Here is a 21,862-nt window from a genome sequence, read left to right as displayed (position 1 = left end):
CTGTTGGGTCCTACTTGCTAGTGATACGTAGAGCCTTCTTTTACATTTTATGACAATTTGAACATATTACAATCAAACCGCCCAAAAACTAATAGAAATTAAGAAAACAACAGACAGACTGGCTAACCAATAACATTCCACGTTTGACATCGTATATGAGCTCCATTGTCTAACTGAGAATATTACTTGAAAATTAAAAAAATCTTTCCTGAAAACTGTAGACTGAGGAAGTGTTAGTAGAAATAACAAGAAAATAGAAAGAAAACCAACAAATCATTGTATTCAAAATGCTAGTCAGTCATTTCCAACAGGCGTTGCCTCTTCACTCCATTATTGCTTTTTGTATTTCAGAATTTCTATCATTCTAATCTTCTTAGAGAAATATGGTTCTTCATCTTGATAAATCTCCAATAAAACAAAAATATTATCTCCTTTGTTAGAGCAAAGGAAATAATACAGTCTATACAGCTGGTGGTCCTACATAGCCTGTCAATGTCCTAATACACTGATTGGTTCTTCTTTAACAGATGGACTGCGTTTCTGAAACAGTGTCAGAATATGGAAAGTTCTGAGGTGGTTTCTACTCTTTTTGTTAACGATGTGATATTTACAACAACAAACAAACTCCTGACTTAGCTTCACCTCCGTTTGCGTAACCGCCGGAATCTACTCTGTTAGGATCATTCAGTTCTTCAAACAGTCCCGTTTCAATAATTTCTTCCTGCCAGGCTATAGGGACAGCACCTGTTGCAAACTTTTTGAAAAACTTCTTATCTTTGTCATCAAACTCAATTCCTCGTATTTCAGAGAAGTCAGCAATGTCTGCAACATCTTTGGCATAGACAACTGATGGATCTGGCACAAATGGAGGGTCAATAAGGTTTGCCTCTAGCCTGTGGAAATTTATTGTTTTGAAGAAACCATGTTTTCTTGGGTCATCATCTTCATTTCTGCAATAAAGCAAAAGTTTGTTAATCAGTATGATGTTTTGCTCTCAGATAGATACAGGTGTGTCTTTGTGTTGTATACGTGAAAGTATTTTAAAGTAAGGAGATATATATATATATTAAAAAAAATGCAATGCTATTCATTTTTTCATAACCAAAGAATGCTGCATTGCACAATATAAGCAAAGCTGAGAAGGACAAAACATCCTGATCCCATTATTCATTACTCTGCCTCTCAGGGTGAATCAGTCCAGGCAAGATGCCATGCAAGAGTTGCAGTGCTGCTTCTGGCAGCACACTGAGATACCCATATACAAAGATACACTTTAACCAGAACTGAAGGTATAGCAGGATGGCGAGGGGGAGTATCAGATTTACTGTCCAACAATGAAAGTCCAATGGTTGGCTCTGTATTAACTAGGATAAGAATATCTATTAAACTCTAGACTGTGGTACATTGGGTCAATACATCTACAGACTGACTCTGAGGAACAACAGTGAATAGGAAACTAGTGACAAATGACATTTCTGGTTTTATCTTAATTCAAAGCAGCTATGCATTTACATACTAAAACTCAGTTATGTCACTCTAATAAACACTCCAAGTTTTAGTGTTTTGTTTTAGTGTCACTCTAATAACCACTCCTATAAATGAACAAAGATTTTAAGCAAAAGATTCACAAATTATTACATTAGCAAAAGTATGTGTGCCACTGTCACAAACAATCCTTTATTAATATTGTTAAAACCCAGTAATAAAATCCAGAAAGGACTAAAATAATTGTAAATACATATTTTAAGCACATCTTATGAAAAACAACTGCAGACCTCAGAGTCAACTTTTGCTGTAAAAGAAACAGTGAATTGTTTTATTGTAGACCCATAGAGAGACTTGTAGGATATTCTGATGATAAGAATAATCTGAGCCCTAAAGGTGTGCTCATTAAAGCACGACCAAGGACCACACCTTTTGAACTGCGCCTCTAGCATTAAGGCATGCAAAGTTTGAGTTTTAAATTCTAATGAAAGGAGGTGCAGAGAGGGCCGCTGTATTTTCTACACCTATGCATTCTTTTTTTTATGTATTTATGGATGCACTGGTCTTGAAAATGGTAACGTAGGAAAAAAAATTTGTCTGGTTTTTGGCCTCAGAAAATGGCAGCTGCTAACATGTGGCTTTTTACTTTTCCCACTTCCGTACAAAATCATATACGTAGCAAAGTGTAAGCCCTCATGTATTTCTAGATAATGTTCTATGAACAAAATGTAATGCAAACCTTTGGCAAGTCTTTTTATCCTTGCAAATGTGTAGAAGCACCATATAGAAGAAGTAGATTTGTGTGACTACAGAAGATCTTCATTTTTTAAGACCTCATACCATGTATGTAGAACAGCTCCTCCAGCTTGCCCTGCTGCCAGTTCCTCATAAGCTGTCCTACCATGCTTCCAGCCTGCCTTAGTGCTATCCAGGCACAGCTGAGATGAAGCTACCAGCTGCCCTTTTCATCTCCCTTGTTAGAAAATTTTCATTTTGTGCTTCTGCTGCCTGGTTCTTCTGAGCAGGTCACCACAAGCCACTAACCACTGTACATCACCATGACCAGGATGCTAAATCACAACCTGAAGAACGATAGATGCTGCCATCCGGGCACCCAGGGCAATGAAACAATGACATTTTCAACCCAAAGGAGCCATATGAACACAATTGTGACTGTATAGATTAAGGCAACAGGGATCATGACCTCTGCATATGCATAGTCTTGCAAAACCATCTCCTAACTTAACCAGCTAGTGATAACCAAGTACTTGAGCAGCCCTCAAGCGTGATGTTATTTATTTACATTCCATGTTAGCTTGAAGTGCAGTGGAGTTGCTGTTCAAATTAACTAGTGTCCTGAGAACACTGGTGGGCTAGTAGCGCTGACAATCCTACTGGGCAGATGCACTCCCAAAAATTTCACTTTATTTTGCTTTTCCTTTCTTTAACATAAACCAAAAAGCACTAGAAGCTGGTGAAGGCTCCAGAATGGATTGCTGCAGTGTTTCTCCTCCTGATGTATTTTCTGACACCACCAAAACCATAAAAAGTTTAAAAAAATAAAGCTCCAGGAACGCCATCTACTGGAACCAACTGAGGCATCTTCCAGCTAGCTGGAAATGAACTTGAGCTCTTCCTGTGTGAACTGCATGTTTACGTAACTTAAATAGAAAGAGCAAATGAACTCATCTAAACTCTGTCAATTTTGTATTCCTCCATTAAAAACAAAAAAAAAACCCCCAAACCCCCCCAACACTTTACAGATTTGGGATTTGAGGTGTCAATCCCAAAAAGCTTGAGCGGAGAAAAAGGGTTACATCTTTCTTGAGTTAGCTAGTGACATTGAGTCTTCAATAAAAGAGTGGAGTATTTTAAAGAGTCAGGTGTACAAAGTAAAGCTGTCCTTGAGAAGCTTTAACTTATGCAACAGGCACTTATGTAGATAACCCAAGGTCTTGTTGTCCTTAGTAGAATTACAGTACTAATCTTTACATAAGGATGAGCTGTCCTGAATAGTATCGCCCTGTTTAAGAGGTACACGCAGGCTTTTATTCCATATCATGCCTAGGCATGGTATACATCCTATCGTTTTCCTTCTCTAAGTATGGCACATAAGAGTAAGAATATCTTAAATAGCAGAAAATTTAAAATAATCTGTGCAATTACCTTTCTGTGTACATTTCTCCCATTGCTGAGAAATAATGAAACCCTAAGCAGACAGAATGATTGTAAACGATTCCCTTGGCAAAGGGAATGTGGTTACAGTAAGTGAACAGCCTGTTGCTGGTTTTGCTTCAGACTTGCTGAATGAACTTGACCAAGTCACTCAGAATCTCTAAATTTCATTTTCCCCTACTCTGAAATGTGTTTCCTTCACAACATGCTGTAAGACTAAATGTCTGCAAAGCATGCTGACTTGTCAGGTAGAATGCTCTAAATGTTTTGTATTAAATTTATTTTTAAAATAAGCTTTTTAAACATATTACAAATAATACAGATTTTGTATCAAACATACTCCGTGTGCTGTTGAAAATGTTTTTTTTTCTGCAGCCTTGTGGAGTTGTTGGGAAAACTCATGAGGCACAAAGAGTAGTTGTCTTCATTTAGCACTAGAATAATAAGAATATGTACATTAATGATATATTACCTTTCATTGAAGTTAATTCTTTCATGCAAATGTGTAACTAACATTTTGAAAAACTGTTCCATGTTGTTATGAAATATAAATTTAGAAGACTATCTGTGCATTTTCATTAAGTCCCTGTGTCTATTCCACCTTTAGACTGGAAAAGCACCTGACATATATTTGTAATAATAGGTGATTCAAATCATGGTGTATTCTAAAGACAGGTACTATCAGTTTCCTATTTGTTTCTTACATTTTTATTATATTTCTTTTATTTTGTCTATATTGCAAATGCAGATCACCAATCTGTCTCATTAAAAATGCAATGAGTGATTTATTTATTTAGATATATATGTACACACACACACATCAGAGGGATCAGAGATATTACAAGTTAAATATTACAATGCTTATCTTCCTAATTTTCTTATTGAACAGTTACTTGAAATTGCTAAGTCAGGGACACATCCATCAGTCTTTATCAACCCAAAGCCACGTCTGAAGTCCCCAAAAATGTTTTGCTTTACAAGAATTTGTGCCTAATATTCTTTTCCTCCCTTTTCTCCCTGGGATGAGTCAGGAAGACCAGAACCTCTACAAGATTTTTTTAAAGCACTTGAGCAAAGCAGAGGGGTTAAGATTTCTTCAATAAGAAGCCACTGATGCAGCCTTGCAAGTCAGGTATCTGCAGGGAAGAGAATCCACATTGCAGATTTGGATTTTTGCCCACATCATTCCAGTAAGTGATACAGCCTAAGATTCTGCATTCAGTCTGCATTAGCATAGATGCAGGTATCTACTTGAATATCCTTTACCTTTAGGAAAGAAAATGCAAGAGAAATGGGCTGCTCCCTTCTCCCGAAACTATATAGAGTCTAACCCCACAAAATACCAAGAAGGGAACTCCTATGAGTAGTCTGAGGTAAGGATGGACATTCGCACTATTGCAACAAAATTCCTCATTTCCCTATTATCTTCAAAACTTTCCACCTCTCTCTTCCTGGAAGTGAAAGGGAAAATTCAGTACTCTGTAGAAAGTCAAGATCTAACCTCATTTTGTGTAATACATAAAATAATAATATTGTTTGCAGCTTTAATCTGGCTTTTACCGAGTTTGAGAAGTAAGGCATACCTGCTTCCTAAACGATTCTCTGTTTTCTTAGCCAAAAACAGTCGGCAAATATCTTTCGCTTCCTCTGTAAAGCTGGCATGTTCAAATTTCACCTCATCTTCCAGAGTTCTTCTTTTAACCTCATCCTTACCGACCTTTTCTTTGAAATCCTTGAATGGTGTTCGCCCAGCAACCATCTCATAAATACTACACCCCATAGCAAACCAGTCCACAGGATAGCTGTAATCTTCCTCCTTCAGGATTTCTGGAGCCATATAACCATTTGTCCCAGCCTATTGTAAACATAAAGACAGATTTACTATACAATGTCAGTAACGAAATGCATACAATTAAACAGACTAGTCTATAATTCTTCCAAAATATTAGTAATACAATTGACATATTTTGTATCTAGAAACTCCATATAACTGATTTTTTTTTTTCCTAGAAACTCTGAGGTATAGCTCTGTTTTAGCACATGGACGGTATCTGTCTTTAAACATCTTAGCATACGGGGAAACTGTCTTAAGTATGCTCTTCAAAGGTGGAAATGCCTATGCAATTTCTACCTAAATGTGGTTTCTTTTTAAATTAATATTTAGCTTGCTTTCTTGTTCCGTATTAATTTTTTTCCTGTTGAAGATAGTGTTGTCGGGTTTGTCCTGTAAACAAAACTAGCAATCAATTTGAAAAGATTAAAAAAAGACAAAACTCAGACAATCGCTGATTCCCTCCCCATTCAGTGGTTATAACTGGTCCAACACAGGGGTCGGCTGCCAATGAGAAAATTCTCATCAAGCCGGTAGATAAGCTGCATGAGGAAGTTCTCATCCGCACTCCCTGTTGGTTTCTGGAAGGAATTACTACCATCAAGGGCCAAGAAAAACTCTTAAAACCATTCTAAGAAAGTAAACCTATGAAAATTATAATTAGTAAATTACATGCGTTCAAGTGAAAGAACGAGTTTGTATTTCGTAACTGAAAAAAGCTCACTGAATGAAGACTACTACTATATGCAGCACTAATGGACCCTTCCCCAGGAGAAGACGTGACCGCTCTTTGAGAGGGAAATCTGCCTGCTTCCTTCCCAGATCAGGCCTGGCACACTCCCCTTGGGGGACAGACTGCACAGTGTTCAAAATAGCTCCTGCTGCCTCTGTCTTGAGGGAGCCGATTCACCTGGGAGGGAAGAGAGGAGGTCAACCTCTCTCCATACGCTTTCTGCTGCACTCTTACGTGACTGAGGATGTGAGATTTCAATCAAAACAGCATTCCCTCAGCCGACCCAACATTTCCTGCTGCATCTGATGCCGCATCTTATATATTTACCAGATTCAGCTAACAGCGGTAACTATAAAAGAGGTTCAAGCAACTTCTGACATATCTTTTTGAAATACTGGGACTGATGTATTAGTAGTATTACAATTTAAAATGAAAAATTATGTTGTGCAAAATCCCACTAAAGGTCATTCAAGATGGTCGTTATTGCTGCTACCAAAACACAAGTAGTGACAGAGTTTCACTTCAAAGCAAAACAGTTAGAAAAACGTAACTAGAACTAGAGCTCATTTGTGCATATTATATTTGTAAAAAGCACAGGCTCAACACATGAATTTTGTTTTACAGGTTTGGGTAACTCCTCTAATTTTTACAACTTTAGGCACAGTATTTCTGAGCCAGGTCTCCCTATAAACTTTGGCTCATGCCACTACACATTATGGCATATACTCTACCGTAAACAATGTGTGCAAGAGGGAACATCTTAGCATCAATTACAACATAAGTCTAAAGGACAGTAAATGAAATCCAGTTTGTTTTCCCTCTTTGTATTTTTTTTACTTTTAGGGATATAGAGCAAAATCCTCCATTTGGTTGAAAAACAGAAATGAGATGAGAAGAACAAAAATATCAGCCAGGTCAAAAAGAAGTTTAAAAGTGAACTGTTGTCTCACTGACTAAAAAAGTGCGGAAGAGCCATGTGGGCACAGAAGTGCAGAGGAGCCATATGGGCAATGCAGCAGCTGACATCATTCCACATGTAATTTGTACTGTTTGCATTGAATTTCTCTAAGTAAAAGTTAATATTGAGAGATACCCTGACAGTATTACATTTTCATGTATGATTACTGCTCCATTCAGAAAGAGGGACAAGTGCTCAAATACGGACCACAGAACCCCAGATCCATCTGGCCTCAAATCATGAAACCTGGAAGGGACCAGAGGGGTTGAAAGCAGTAGAGAAAATTTGGTACAAAAGGATGCCCACAGAGTTCATTGCGGGTTACTGAACACAGACACTAAATAGGCTTCTGGAATATTTTTTGTCCTTTTTTTTTTTCCTTCTCCTTCTGGGAAGCAATAAACATTCTTATTTTTACTGAGATGAAGCTGGGGCACTAATGCCTTGAAGAACTGATGAGTCATATCATCATCAAAATGTATCCTGACAGCACAGTATGGTCCTTCTGATAAGACATTACTTTGCTGCAACTTAGCATCATCATACAGGAACTGGAAAAATCTGACATGCAAGTCAGAATTCTGCGATAATAAATGTGTCTCAAGGCAGTTCCTTTCAGACTGCCTCTTTCCTTCCACTTGTGTTCTCTTCTTCCAAGGTTGTTTTTTCAAAAGGAATGGTTACCAAGTAACTTCAGTCTCTTCCATGTGCACCTTCCACATAACCTTCAGTAAGTCACACCATACAGAAGAACACCATGCTTTGACATGGTACTCATGTTTCTCAAGAACAGAGAAAGCAAGACCATAATCACAGACCAGAAAGACTGTATGACCACAATTTAATAGAAAATAGAGATGGACCAACAACAGCTTCCTTTCAGACTGAAGTGAAAGACTGCGGATGGGGTTACTGTGAACAAGAATTACACTTAAAAATTCTAAATTAGTAGCACTGAAATCTTTTGAGCTGTTGTTATTGACGTGATCCAGCTCAATCTGAGAGAGGTCTAGAAACATATATTGTTCCTCTGGTGTGTCAAACCATTCCAATTCAGAATTTTATGACAGCTGTTTTTCTCATGGAATTTAATAAAAAAATTGAACCTGATCTTAAAACAAATCTCTCCCAATCCTAAAGCTTTTCTACGATTCATAATGAAGGAACAGGCTGAGAAGCAGGAATCTAAACCTAATCTCATAACCCCTGAGACTCAAAACCCACTGAAATATCACCATTTTATAGCAGAAACAAACACATTTCACAAGTAGTCAGCAGTGATGATTAAGGGGGAAGAAACACATGAACAAGCAGGGGGAAGAAATACGTAGATCTCTGCAATCATTATCAAAACAGGAATTTGAAGAAAGGAAGAAAAGAGCTTAAATTTTAGTCTCTTCCACCTACTTCTACATGTGTGGAGCTTTGGCAAAATCATTTGGGAAGAAAGATGATCATTTGGGAAGAAAGATGACAAAGTCCTAAGCATTTGCTGTATCAGGGAACACAAAAAAAGGAATTATTTAACCTCTGGAACTGCAAGAACATACATCTTTCAAATAAAGATTTAATTCTATCTTTGGGGAGTAGACAGCATTAGAGGAAAGCTAAAACCTAACATCGCTGCACTAATCATTATGGAGAACAAGATATGAAAAATCAGATCATCTTTCACGGAAAAGAGATCCTGTGGCAACATGAAAGGCAGCCTCAATGACTCAGGGGAGGTTCACTGAAGCAGGTAAAACAGAAGGTTAGTGAAGGGAGTTTTAAACTGTACAACTCTCACTAGCAGTAGTGAGATTTGAGTAGCAAAAAAATAGTGTATTATGTAGAAAATGTATCCACTGATTCCCAAAGCCAAACTGAAACAGAGTAATGAGTTAAGTTACTCGCTGCAGGCCAAGAGGTAAATAAATATACTGTAAATTTTACTCAAATGTAAACAGGAAAAAAAAAGGACAGAGAGCAAAGGAATTAAAAGATACCACAAAAAAGATAAATGCATCATTTTTGAGGAGGAGTCTATTTTCCACAGGCTGGTATTGAATATTTAATTCAGTTAGGATTATCTGACCATGCCTCAGAATGGATACCTGTAAGTATGGGTTACTGGTATATCTATCACACAAAAAAATCATTAGGTTTGTATGATTTTGTAATTGTTTTCACTCAGTACAATTTATAAGTAACTTCAGAAGTTGTGTATTAACTGAAAAACACTTTTTCTTACTAGATCTTATTGTATATGGATAAATTCCACTCTTTTAATGGAAACAGGGAAACTGAAAAAAACCCCACACTCAGAAAGTTGAATTCCTTTGTTGTCATCTCTACACTACTAGGATGTGCATTGGGTTTTGACCGAGACTATGACCAAGCACATTATTTTCTTCTTTTCTGTAGCATTCCTGATAAGACCAGGAACCATTTGAACATACCTGTTGGCTGCTCAAGTGACCTTACAGAGACACATAAACACATGGAATTACACCTTCACTGACCTGGAAGCATCTAATGGGACACAATTAAAAAAAAAAAAAAAATCACAAAGGAGCCAAAGAATGTTATATTATCCCAACTTTTTTAAAGAAAGCAGAAATCATATGCCATTGCAGAGGCACGCAACTTTGAAGAGTAGTCAGTGCAACACTAGGTATTTTTTGCTTGCTCTCCATCTAACACTGTCTTTTGTGATGATGAGCAGGATGCCTTACTTGCATATGTGGTTTGAAATATAAAAATAGTCATTAAATTTCAGTCAATTAAATTTTAATTGACTTGCTTTTGAAAAGGGTTAACAGATCTACTTCTTCCTTTATTTCTCTATCTTGAGAACAACCCAAAATCCAATTTTTCAATAATCCTCTGAAATGTAATGACCAAATGCTGTCCTTGGATACATTAGTGAAGAAGTTCTGCTAAGTGGAATTGTTGCTTTGAGTGTGGTTTGACAGGACATAGTAGAAATGACTCATCTGAAATTATACAAATATTTCTTTTGTGAAATGTGATCCTGCATAAATTTTTAAAAGGTCACATAATTATAATCTTTTAATAATACAAGATGTGATCCTGAGAAGCACTAAGTGCACTCAGTTCCCAGTACAGTCAATGGGTACTTGGCACACCACAGCTTCGAGCAGAATGAGGCCCACGGTATAAGTACACTCATACAACCTATTCAGATTGCAGTCCTGAGAAAGGAAAGTCCCTTGAACACTGCCATTACCCCAGCTTCTAGCAGATGCAGGGGAGAAAGACAGAGAACCCTCTGGAGCATTCACCAGCACAGGAACAGGCAAATGAGGAGAAACGGGATTTAGATCTCTCTACCTTTTCCCACAGATCTCTGCAAAACAAACTCAATTGATATCACAAACCAAACAGTAAAGCAAATCAGAATGTCTATCTTTTGTTTGCCATGGCACAAGAACTGTTGAACAGAGGAAAAAAAACAAGCTGAGTTTAGCTCTATCAGCTGTTTCCTGGGGCTCAGTCCTTCCTTCCTCCAAGGGGTGCCACTGCCTGCTTTGTTCTCTTGTCCAGCTGTTCCTCCACTCCTTCAGCAATGCCCTTAATAGACCCTGCAGGAATGCAGGAACAAACCACAGAAAACTCTTCTCTGCACACAAGCTAACAGGCCCTAGATGTAAAGCAGAAGAACTGATCTGCCTCTGTCACTCACTTTACAATCTTCATTTTTCTCCTAAGAGCCACTGTGAGGAGGAATGGAGCGTAATTTAAATGAGTCACACAGAATTGCAGTTCCTCCACACTTTCTCACCACATGTTCATACAGTAACAAGAAGCCAGTTGATGAAATGAATAGGCAACTATGTTTGAAAAGAAAATAAAATCAAATCCAATTAGGACAAAAGGCACCCTTGAAAAGTCTCACAGAACAAAGATTTTGCTCTGTTTTTAATGCTTAACAAAGGGAAGGACCTTATGATGGGATGGCCTATCATAAATTGATGGGCTACTGATTCAGAAGAACACAAGGACTGTTCAGAGTACCAGGAAAAGATAATGAGAAAGACTGTATAGGAGCTTAAGAGCTACTGAATCCCACATGCTTACACAAAATTCAAGACCAAAGGTTTTTTCATTTTCACATAGGAACTTAATTTTAACAGGGAAAGCTGTCTGCCTTAAAAAACGCACACAGATGAAAGCACAAAAGGGACAAAACAAATTTCTGCTATATTAGAAAAAAAGGAAACAAAATTGCCTCTGGGTTCAAAGTCACTAGCTGGAGTAGTAAAAAACTCCACCAATGGTTGCTACTCTTTCAAGCTTGGACATCAGTGGTCCTTGAAACCAAGAAGCTGCACAAAGGAAAGAGAAAGCCTCTTCTGTGGCAGTAAGGGCAGGCAGCCTCTGTGCTCACACTTGAGAAGAGAAATAGACACAGTTATAGCACGTTTTCCAGTTTAGTTTCATGCTATATGAAGATCAAAGGGATAAATGGCTTGAGGAAGCAGAGTCCAGTAACTGGGCACCAATTTTAACTTTGGACTCTAGAGCGTGTCCCTGCTTTCCTCCTGTGTGATCATGCATAAATCACTGTCTTTGCCTCAGATCCCTACTGGAGTCACAGTCTGCTAACATCCCCACTTTGGTGAAGTGTCATCAGAAGAAATATGCATTCATGGGCATTGAAGCAATCAGACATTACAGGGATGGAGCATATCAGACAAGCAGAACACTTAGTACAGACTCATAACCACACAACTAGAATTCAAGAATTATCAGGGTTCTCTAGTCTTCCTGTAACATGACTTTCCCTTTAATTTCCCTTTAAATCTCTCCTGACCATTTCCCATCTATAAAGTTGGAATAATAATACTTCACTTCAGAGATGTTTATGGTTTTATTATTTAATGACCACAGAAAATTCCATAAACAATATTGATAAAGGAGAAAATTCTCCATCTACTTAGCTCTGTATATATTTTATGAAGCTCTTTATAATGAATGCAAATACAGTATCATAGCACAATGCATAGGTGGCTTTCTCAAAAAGGGGACATCAAAGAGAAATTCTGTATCCAGCACCAGTGTGACTGAGGGAACAAGACTGCAAGGTGCCCTGAGAAGGGTATAGCCCCTGTAGGTTAAGTAGTGCGAATGACAATGACGCCTGGATGGTTACTGTCTATCACTGAAATCCACAGGATTTCATCCACCTTATCTTAGTCAGGATTATGACTAATGTTGGAGATACAATTCTTTTACACGTAAATCCAGGAAGATGGGTACTGGCTGCAACAGACCAAAGGCCCATATGGCCAGTTTACTATCTGTGAATTGGCCAAAAAATGGATGCATAGGGAAGACTACAAGAACCTGGTGTGTACATTGATACTTCTCTAATACTTTCCTAGACTCCAACTGTTTGCAGTTCACGGGCTTCCAGAGACAGAAATGGTTTCTCTCAACAATGTTGTCTTCCATCAATTGTCCACTCTCCCCCTGAACCTGGATAAATTTTTAGACCCTCTAAGATCCTTTGCAGGAGTCCTGCAGCTTAACTACACATTGTGCTAAGAACAACCTCCACGTATTTTGAACCTGCTACCTTCCACCAGCAGATTTTAAACTTGAACAATGAGCAAAAACAAGGCCACAGTTTTCACTTGCTTGTATCTGTAATTTCAGGATTTTATTTTGTCTTCATAAAAAAGTCATTATATATTTGTTAACTGAAACTACTCATCACAGTAAGCGGAATGTCACATGTGGTCCAATAAGAAGAGAAGTACTACATTCCTTATCATCCCGTAGCTTACAGTTACTGCAAGACTGCTTCTGGTCAAAGCCGTCAAATCAACAGTTCAAATTATCAGCCAAATGTTGCATTTCTTACCCAATAAAGTAAAAACACCTTTGACAATGTTGAACCAACAAGTGGCCCAGTGGATGATTTACCAAAGAGATTATTCCAGAATGTGTATTATTTTTTATAATAAATAATAAGCCTCAAGAGACAAAGGGACTGAACAGTAGTATTTAGGACTTACATGCATTTTTCATATTCAAAGAGCTAATTAAACTTTCTACCAGCTCTAGGAACTTGATAAGGAATCTTATCTCTTGCTTTTTTATAGAACATGCTACAGCACTAATTAACTGTGAGATTAAACTGAATGAAGAACAAGGTTAAAAGTCATGCAAAGAGACCAATTTTAAAGGGCTCCCATGTCTTTTCCCAGGCAGAAAAACATGTCTCATGGGAGGCACGTCCTTTGTAGCAAAAGCATTTCATGGGACACATTGCATCCTCATAATTTTAGATGACTACAGTACCCTTTCTGCCACCTCCAAAACCGCAGGAAGCAGAATGATCCCACAAAATCATTTTTGCTCCCTTCACTCTCATGATCATGGCATTCACAGTGGATAAGGTTGCATTCTGTAAAGTATATGTTTCAGAGATTAAAAAAAAATCTGAAATACCTGTCATGATGACACGTCATAACTGTGATTATCAAAATTTCTAAGAACAAAGTTCTGCTAGTAAAACATAACGAATTTTACATGTCATACTTAAAAATGCATAAGCAGAATGGTGGTTTCAAAACTGTAGAATAGCAGCAAGTCACTCTAATCCTGAGCAAATGAGGGGCTGTCATTTTTCAAAGTGCAAAGGAAGAATAAATTTTTACAGAATCTTATCCAATAAGAATGCCATGTGATAATGACCAAAGGTCAACCATAGAATAGCTTGCTGAGTTATTTTTTATTTCACAAGTCTAAACCCTCCTCCCGCTTCTCAACTGCCTTGAAATTAAACTGCAAGTTTCAGGAACATCTAAATAGATTTCCTTCTGTTTTCCTAAGAAATAGAATCTTATAATAAACAAACATACAGGAGGGCAAAAGGACATTTTGAGTAAGATTTTAACCAAAACATGTTTTTCCTATAAAAATATTATGATGTCCTTCAAATATATAAAACATAGCACAGGAAAACTATGAAGACGCCTGAAACCTCTGAAGATATGAATGCACTTTTATAAATACTACAAAAATATGTTTGTCTTATTTTTCACAGTTGTTATGTCAATATTTAAGCTCTCTGGCTTACATGCATCTGCACAAAAGTACTTCACAATTTACATGCAACAGTTGCTTTGCACAAAAGCCATACCCAGTAAGGGTAGAAAGTTCTTCCCGAAATAAACAGCAAATATGCACTGACTTCTGGGAAAATGGAATTAAGTTCCTCTATATTTTGATACGTGGAGGATATGAGGGTACTAAACAGAAAAGCATGCTTACTTTTCTCACAACCATTCTCAGGAAATTAAGTGGTATTACTCTTTTGGATAAGGGCAGGAGCATTTGACTCACGTACAACAAGTGAATTTTGAGTTGTATGAGGAAAAGTTGTAGAGACTTCAAGAAAAAGGATGCCAGGTCAAACTGTTCAAGTGGAGAAACTTGGAGTGGAGGGTCCTCATTTCTGTCATACGCAAACAGAACTAGTTCCAGAATCAATCAAGTGAGTACATAACTAGACAAAACATTTTGCCTGTGCAAAAGCCATCTTTGCAGGCTCTCAGTTTCTCCTTGTTGCCCATTTCAATTATGTAAGATAAAGAGAGTATCACATCTAAAAAGGCGTAATTTTAAGATACAATCTAGTTTATTCACGGTATGATCAACACAGATGCTACAGGCACATTTGTGTGAAAAGTCATAATGTTATTTCCTGAAGTCCTGAATAATTATATTACTACTGGCAAAGAGTTTATTTCTGTTTCCACTGATGTCATTAAGAACTCTGTCTGAGTACGTGTGCATATACACATTTCTAGGTAGATTGCACAGGTACATGTATGTACCACTAGAAGATCCCATATAATTCATATTTGTTTCATGAAGAAAAAATATATTGTAAGTAACTTTCAGTTGCCTTCTACATCTTTTATTTCCAAGACACTTATTGTTCAAACTTGCGCATTTTTTGTGGGATAGCTCCATTCTAAAGCCAGCTAGCACTTCACAAATACGAATGAGCACACCTTAGTGAAATTAAAGTTTTCTAAACTCTGTAATTATTACTGTATCAATTACTTACAACTGCCTATAGATGTTCAAAATAACATTCACATAGAAAGCCAGATGATTCTACCTGCTGCTTTAGCAATTGAAAAGAAAGGGGAAAAACTAAGGCTAGGTATCCAACTCTTTCTAGACCTTTGTAAGGAGCATTGTTTCTGAAAGTAAGGTATTTTTATTTATAATAGTTACATACAATTGGTATAGAGCACACACATATTTCTCAAAAGGAGTATATGTGATGACAATACTTAAAGGATACCAAGGCTACTTCTTCAATTACTTAAGTATTAAACCATCTGCTGCACAATGCTCTTTCTGCAGCATGAACACACATTACTTTATAAGACCACATTAGTCACCCATCTAAAATTCAAAAAACCTTTTCACCCACAAAGAAAATAATCTTTGGCTGGTAAACAGTACATAAACATTATAGTTTCATAAAAATCTTCACCAAAAACTTGGAAAATGTCTAAAATGGGAACTTGTTAACTAGCTTACCACTTGTGCCATGTGATAACCTAATCACCTAACAGGATTTACAAAATGGATTAATGGATCCTCCAGCTGATGTATGGGTGATGTGCATTGATTCATACATGAGAGGCTAGGAATTTTTTTGATGCTTTGAGAGCAGAACAGATTTATCTTTAATGGCTTGTACGCTCATGAGAAGTGTACAAAACTTTCAGAATGCATCAAAATACTGACGGTTTTTTGCAATCTCTAATAAAATACATACACAGATAAATCGATATATCATATACTATTCAACCCTGTATAAGGAACAATGAAAGTCATCACATGATGTTTCTACTTCATAATATATAGCAAAAAAAGAGACATAGGGAAAAACTGCTGCTTTGTTTGACTGTCTACGATGTGTTAAGAGACATTTTCATACCAGCATAGTTACAGTCAAACACATGGAGATGAACATTTTTTTAAGCAGGTGCCTAAGATCAGATGTCTACTCCACATGTTTACTTGGTTCCTCCTGATATATAAAAGGTATGGAAGCATTTTCTATTTTATTTTGCTTATTCACAAGGAAGATCCACTTAACACCTGAAGAGCTAGAGAGATCATGAAAAGATTAGCACTCAAGAAGAAAAACCTGAATCGCTGAGCGAGATTTTTAGACAGTTGTTGAAAAACCTTTCATTATTTTATTTCATCTTTAGCATCTATTCAGTTCACGCCTGCAGAAAACAATCTGGAGGAAAGTGCTCTGTATTAAAAAAGGCACCATTCTGCTTCTTCATTTAAGAGTATGAGACTAAAACAGGATCTCCATACTCAGAATGAATACAATCTCATAATAAAAGTAGCTTTACTGAATACAAAGCTAGCTTGCATTGTAGAAATCTGTTCAGTGTGAGTAAATTGTTAAAATATGACCCAGAAAAGCATGTTGCTTTTTTCCCTCTGAAACAGTACTTCAGCAAAACAAGGAATTCAACAGTTGCTACTACTAATATTTCTAAGATGAAAAACAAGAAATAAAATGAAAGATCAAACAACTCAAGCTCACACGCTTTCAGTAGACAGCAGAAAAAAAGAAAAAAAAATCTGACTTTTTTTCTAATATTATCACCTTACAAAAAGACCACAACAGATGCAATTTAAAAATTATTTCTACCTTACATTTACCAAATAAACTATCTTAATTCTTCATAATATGTGTAAGACTGGCTAAGTAAAATTTATCTTAACAGATGAAATAAATGACTATCAACTGTACCAGACAGCCAAACCATGGCTTCATTTGGTACTAGGGATATTAGTTAATTACTTTCAGGCAGTAGAATGACTTACGAATATGATTAAAGCGAAGTTAGGCATTATTCTCATAGTGCAATAGAACGGTATTTTAAGCATGGTATTGAAGAACCAGGTCATAAGAGAGGGTTACAAGGTTACAAGGCTTTAAAGTCAGAACTGCTGGAGACATGAATGAAGTTCAATATATTACAACATCCACCAAAACAGAAGGATTCTTTGCAAATGGATAAATAAATTGAAATGAAAAGGTGTTATGTTATAGATCAGTCGTATTTTGCCTATAATTAGTGACTGAAAATTGTAAGCTTTAACTTGTCAGTTCAGACCATCATCCAAAATCTAGAAACGGCTTTATGATATTATGCACTTCACTCAGATACACAGTACAATGCAGATTTGGCCTGTTTCTGCTTTAGCTTATAACGTTGCCCTTATAAAACTGTGTCCACAAAATGGTGCAACTGATTAAATTTAAATTTAATAAATCTGTCATGGAGCCATATATCTTTTTGAGGGGAAAAAAAAAAAACCAAAACCCCCAACCAAATCTATAGAAATATCTTCTCTCAACATTTTTTTAAAGTGATTTTAATTTGGTAGTCATACTCAAAAAGCATGCTATGATACAAACTTTCTGCTAATTTTAAGTCACAATGTAACTGTAATTAGAAAGCAAAAATTAATTTAACAGCACCATTTTTATTTTATTACGGGGGTACATGGATAAGCTTAATGCAACAAATTTTGTAAAGGTGTTTTTAGGTCTTCCTGTGTACGACTTTACTATAAATAATAGTAATATCTAGCTCATATAATGCGTTTTTAGTAGTAGCTTTCAAATTACTCAAATAGGGTTAGTTTATAGAAATGCAAAATAATACTGGGAATTACTATTCATTTAACCCCTCATAGCGGATACAGAAAATGAAAAAAAAAAAAAAAAAAAAAATTTTTTTTTTTTTCCTTTTCCTTTTTCAATTTCCTGTATGAATAAAACTGCCTTTAACAGAAATTCCTTGTAACACACTACAAACGTGTAGTATATTACTCACTGCAGTTTTTGTTCTAATAAAAGTAACCATACAACTGTGAATAGTGCTTCTAAAAACAGTGAACAACAACAGAAGAAAAATCATTACAACTTGATGACTGTCATAGAAAGCAAGGAGGAACAACTACCTTGTCCACTACTGCCTTGAGATTCTACCCTAATACCAACAGAAGTGCTTAGACATTTCTAAATACACTTTTTCATTCTGGTTTTTTTTTTCTTCTGCCAAACCCCACATATTTACATGTACGAAAAACTGCCCTTGGACAAAATTTTTTTTTTCTGACCATAATAACTGCATGCATCTATAACTTGCAAAGCACAGCAAGGCTTACAGCTTTGGGTTCACTGATCAAAATGCCATCTTCACAAAACAACATTCCCATTTCACTTAAGTTCTATTTAAAAACCTGCCTTAGCTTTCACAGAAACTGTATTTTCATATCTAAAACACAATGCAGTCTCATTTTAAAATTACTTCATATCTAAAAATACATCAGCTTCCATATTTTCTCCCACTGAGAACTAAAAACACTCATAATACAAACTTTTTAAACTGCCAGAAAAAAATATATATCCTTCAAACTGCAAATTACTGTATTAAGTAACATCATCAAAAGAAATGTGTACTTCAAGCATGATCCAAAAGGTTACCAGCAGGTCGTCTCTCTTCTACTGAATTTCTACAGAGTAACATGAAAGACTTGAGGACTTTAACATAAGGCAGTTAGACCTGTTTGTGAGTTTATAATGTTGCTTCTGTTTCTTCATATTCTTAGTGTATTTCAGACACATTCACTCATCATATACATCTTTAAGCTCCAGACACCGTGAGAGAAACACACTTTTTTCATAGTTAAGCTACCTGAATACATCTTTCTTGTGTAAACCTCATGACATTATTACAAATCTGGGTTAGTTTGGGATGACCACAGGCACAGCTGAAATGATGCGCAGTCTAATTCACACAGCAAAAAGCAGCTGCTCATCCATCTCCTTCTTCCTACACATGCACACAGCCATGTACATTTGCAAGCTGTCATCAAGTCTGCTAACTTTTCAGGAATTTGTGAGGGGAGGAAGATTGGCAATGGTTTATTGTGCAGCACCATGAACACCTGCAATACAATCACTACCATCACTTAACAAGTAATCTGGAAGAAACTGTATTCTTCTAAGAGCAAAAACTGATTACAGAAGGAGTCATATCTTTGACTGCTGCTCATTAAACAAACAAGTAATTGGTTAAATCCCTGACTATGCACTATTGCTCAAGGCACAAGGCATCTGTGTTAGCCATTCTAAAATGACTGGCTCAAAAGTTTATCTTAAGAAAAACAACAGGTCAGGTTGATTTTACTCTTTCTGTGTAACAGAAGTTATTTTACTACATATAGCATCTAGAGAGTTAATTAACCAAATCTTCTTACCACCTGTCTCTTAGAATGAAATGACCACGTAAGGTCTTTAGCAAAGAACAAATCCCAGGGAATTAACCCTTGGACTCATAATGCATTAGAAATAGAATACCTTCCCTTCCCACTGCCCATGTTCAATGAATTTGTACTCACCCTCTGCGTGATGCTTTTTCCCTCTTTGACTTGCACTGCCAATCCAAGATCAGACAGTCTGCAATTGCCGTTATCATCCAGGAGGACATTTTCTGGTTTCATGTCCCGGTACACAATCTTGATGGAATGGAGATGCAGAATCCCACAGGTGATCTGAGCTGAGTAATAGATGACCCTGTTCATTGCTAAACCCCTTTCTCCCACATTGTAGATGTGATACTTCAGATCCCCTCCATTCATGAGGCTCATGACAAGACACAGATGGCTTCTGCTCTCATAGGCATAAGCTAGTGTGACTATGAAAGGGCTATTGACCTTCTCCAGGATCTCTTTCTCCAGTAGTGCCATCTTCTCTCCACCTTTCTTTTTCAACCTTTTCTTATCCAGTTTCTTGCAGGCATACATCTTGCCAGTATTTTTCACCTGGATGGCACAAACCTAGAGAAGCAAGATGCACAAGGAAAGGTAATGAAGGAATTTTACGCATACAGACTGGAGTATCAAGGGCAATAATAGGCAGGAACTGGGGAATTACAGATGCCTATTAGTAGCTGCTGATGCTAACTTCTGTGGCAGAGTATATTAGCAGAGAAAATAAGGAAAAAACAAGCATACAACCTGTTCTGTTCTGGACCAGTACAGGGTGGACCTTATGCAAAGTTCCTGAGGACACCATTAGTAGACAGGTATTAGCAAATAAAATAAACAAGGACCCATTTTCTGATCATGAGAACAAGCAGCACATACAGCTTGCATCTCTGTAGCTAAACTCTCTTCCATCTCAAAACAAGGTAGCCTCATTCATACTGTGTTTTGGGAACAGGTCTTGATCTGCGCTATTCTCTAAACCACACCTAGGAGTTACCTGGGAGCGCGTGAGCTAGCACAGGCTAAAACGGTGCCAAGGAGCAGACTGATAATTAACTATCTTGACAGTCATGCAAGCTTTTGTAAAGAAGCCTGCTTTTTTACTAGCACAGATACAGAATATGAGTAGCTCTTCACTAACAGACACCTGGAGCCTATATTACAGTATAGATTACCAAACACAGCCTAATTTCTGGGAAATGGGACAATCTGAAGGAGCAAGTTTTGCAAAACCTTAGACAATTTCTTAATCCATTGCCAAGTTCCTCTTTGCAAACCCACCTGCTGATCTTGAAAGGGGAGGGATGACCCACATCCTTCAAAGTACAGCTCTTACCTCTCCAAAGCCACCTTTGCCCAGCACTCGGAACTCATAGAAGTATTTCTCAGTTACCGGCTGCTTCTCAAAAACTTTCCATTGGAGGAATTTGTCATAGAAGGGGCTGGTCTGGAAGTCCTGGAAGGGCTTGTCTTTAAGGAAGAGTTTCGTTTCCTCCTTGGCCAGCAGCATGACATTCTCATAGTCTTTTGCAGTAGCTGCCTGGCATTTGCTGGCCAAGTCAGAGCTCATGAAAGCTAGACAGTTTTTGGAGCCTGCCTTAAGAAAATTGGTGATCATATTCTCCATGGTACTGCTCTTGACATTGTCCTCTGCCAACTCCCAGTTTGACACTTCATCCAGGAAGTCTCTAGCTACCAAATATTCTGGCACTGTCTCTAAGAAGTCTCTGAAGAATTTCTTGCCAATGGGCTGCTGCTCACAGATGCTGTCATAATCAGCAACAATGGACTGTCTAACCTCTGTGCATTGATCAATCTTGGGCAGTGAGAGGCTCTTACGTCTCTTTTGCATCTCCTTGGTGTCTCCATCTCCACTCTTCCTTGCCTGCAGATAGGCTGTGTTGGCAATCAGATTGTCAAGCCCACCCATGTCACACATCTTGGCAAGGTCTTGGGGTGGCAGAGCCTAACTGAGACAAAATGAGTAACTGGCCCAAGTGCTGTGCTGTAGCTGCCCTGCACTTCTCCCTGCTAGTGGCGTGTGTGGGCTTCTGAAAAACACCAGACTAACTGCTTTTGCATTAAATACCTCTCAAGGATTTTCACTAAGTACCTTTAGGTATATGCACCATTTGTGGAAAGTGACTGCTAAGAGGTTTCTCTGTAAGGAGCTTTGAGTTTGCTATGTATAGCTGAGGGATGACATCCTAGGCAAACCTTCTCGCTGGCAGCACCAAACTCACGCAGTTCAGCGGGTGTTTTTCAGACTGGGCCCTGATAACCTTTACATGTACCAAGATTCCCTCTGCATACACTGTCCCTAGCTGCTGAG

The 21,862-nt window shown here is 37.4% G+C and overlaps 1 protein-coding gene across 1 annotated transcript; it reads right to left on the bottom strand.

Annotated features, from left to right (window-relative positions):
- Positions 1-69: 69 nt before the first annotated feature.
- GRK7 (G protein-coupled receptor kinase 7) lies at positions 70-21,616 on the bottom strand. Its single transcript, XM_010568334.1, has 4 exons — positions 20,867-21,616; positions 19,663-20,100; positions 5,244-5,515; positions 70-950 (listed from the first exon to the last, which is right to left on the bottom strand). The coding sequence occupies exons 1-4, from the start codon at positions 21,467-21,469 to the stop codon at positions 608-610; spliced, it is 1,656 nt and encodes a 551-aa protein (XP_010566636.1). The 5' UTR covers positions 21,470-21,616; the 3' UTR covers positions 70-607.
- Between the last annotated feature and the right edge of the window lie 246 nt (positions 21,617-21,862).

The sequence above is a fragment of the Haliaeetus leucocephalus genome, unplaced genomic scaffold (assembly GCF_000737465.1).
Source record: "Haliaeetus leucocephalus isolate CR32 unplaced genomic scaffold, Haliaeetus_leucocephalus-4.0 Scaffold240, whole genome shotgun sequence".
Lineage (NCBI taxonomy): Eukaryota > Metazoa > Chordata > Aves > Accipitriformes > Accipitridae > Haliaeetus > Haliaeetus leucocephalus.
Note: the sequence above shows the minus strand (reverse complement) of the source record. Positions and strands in the feature narration are given on the sequence as shown.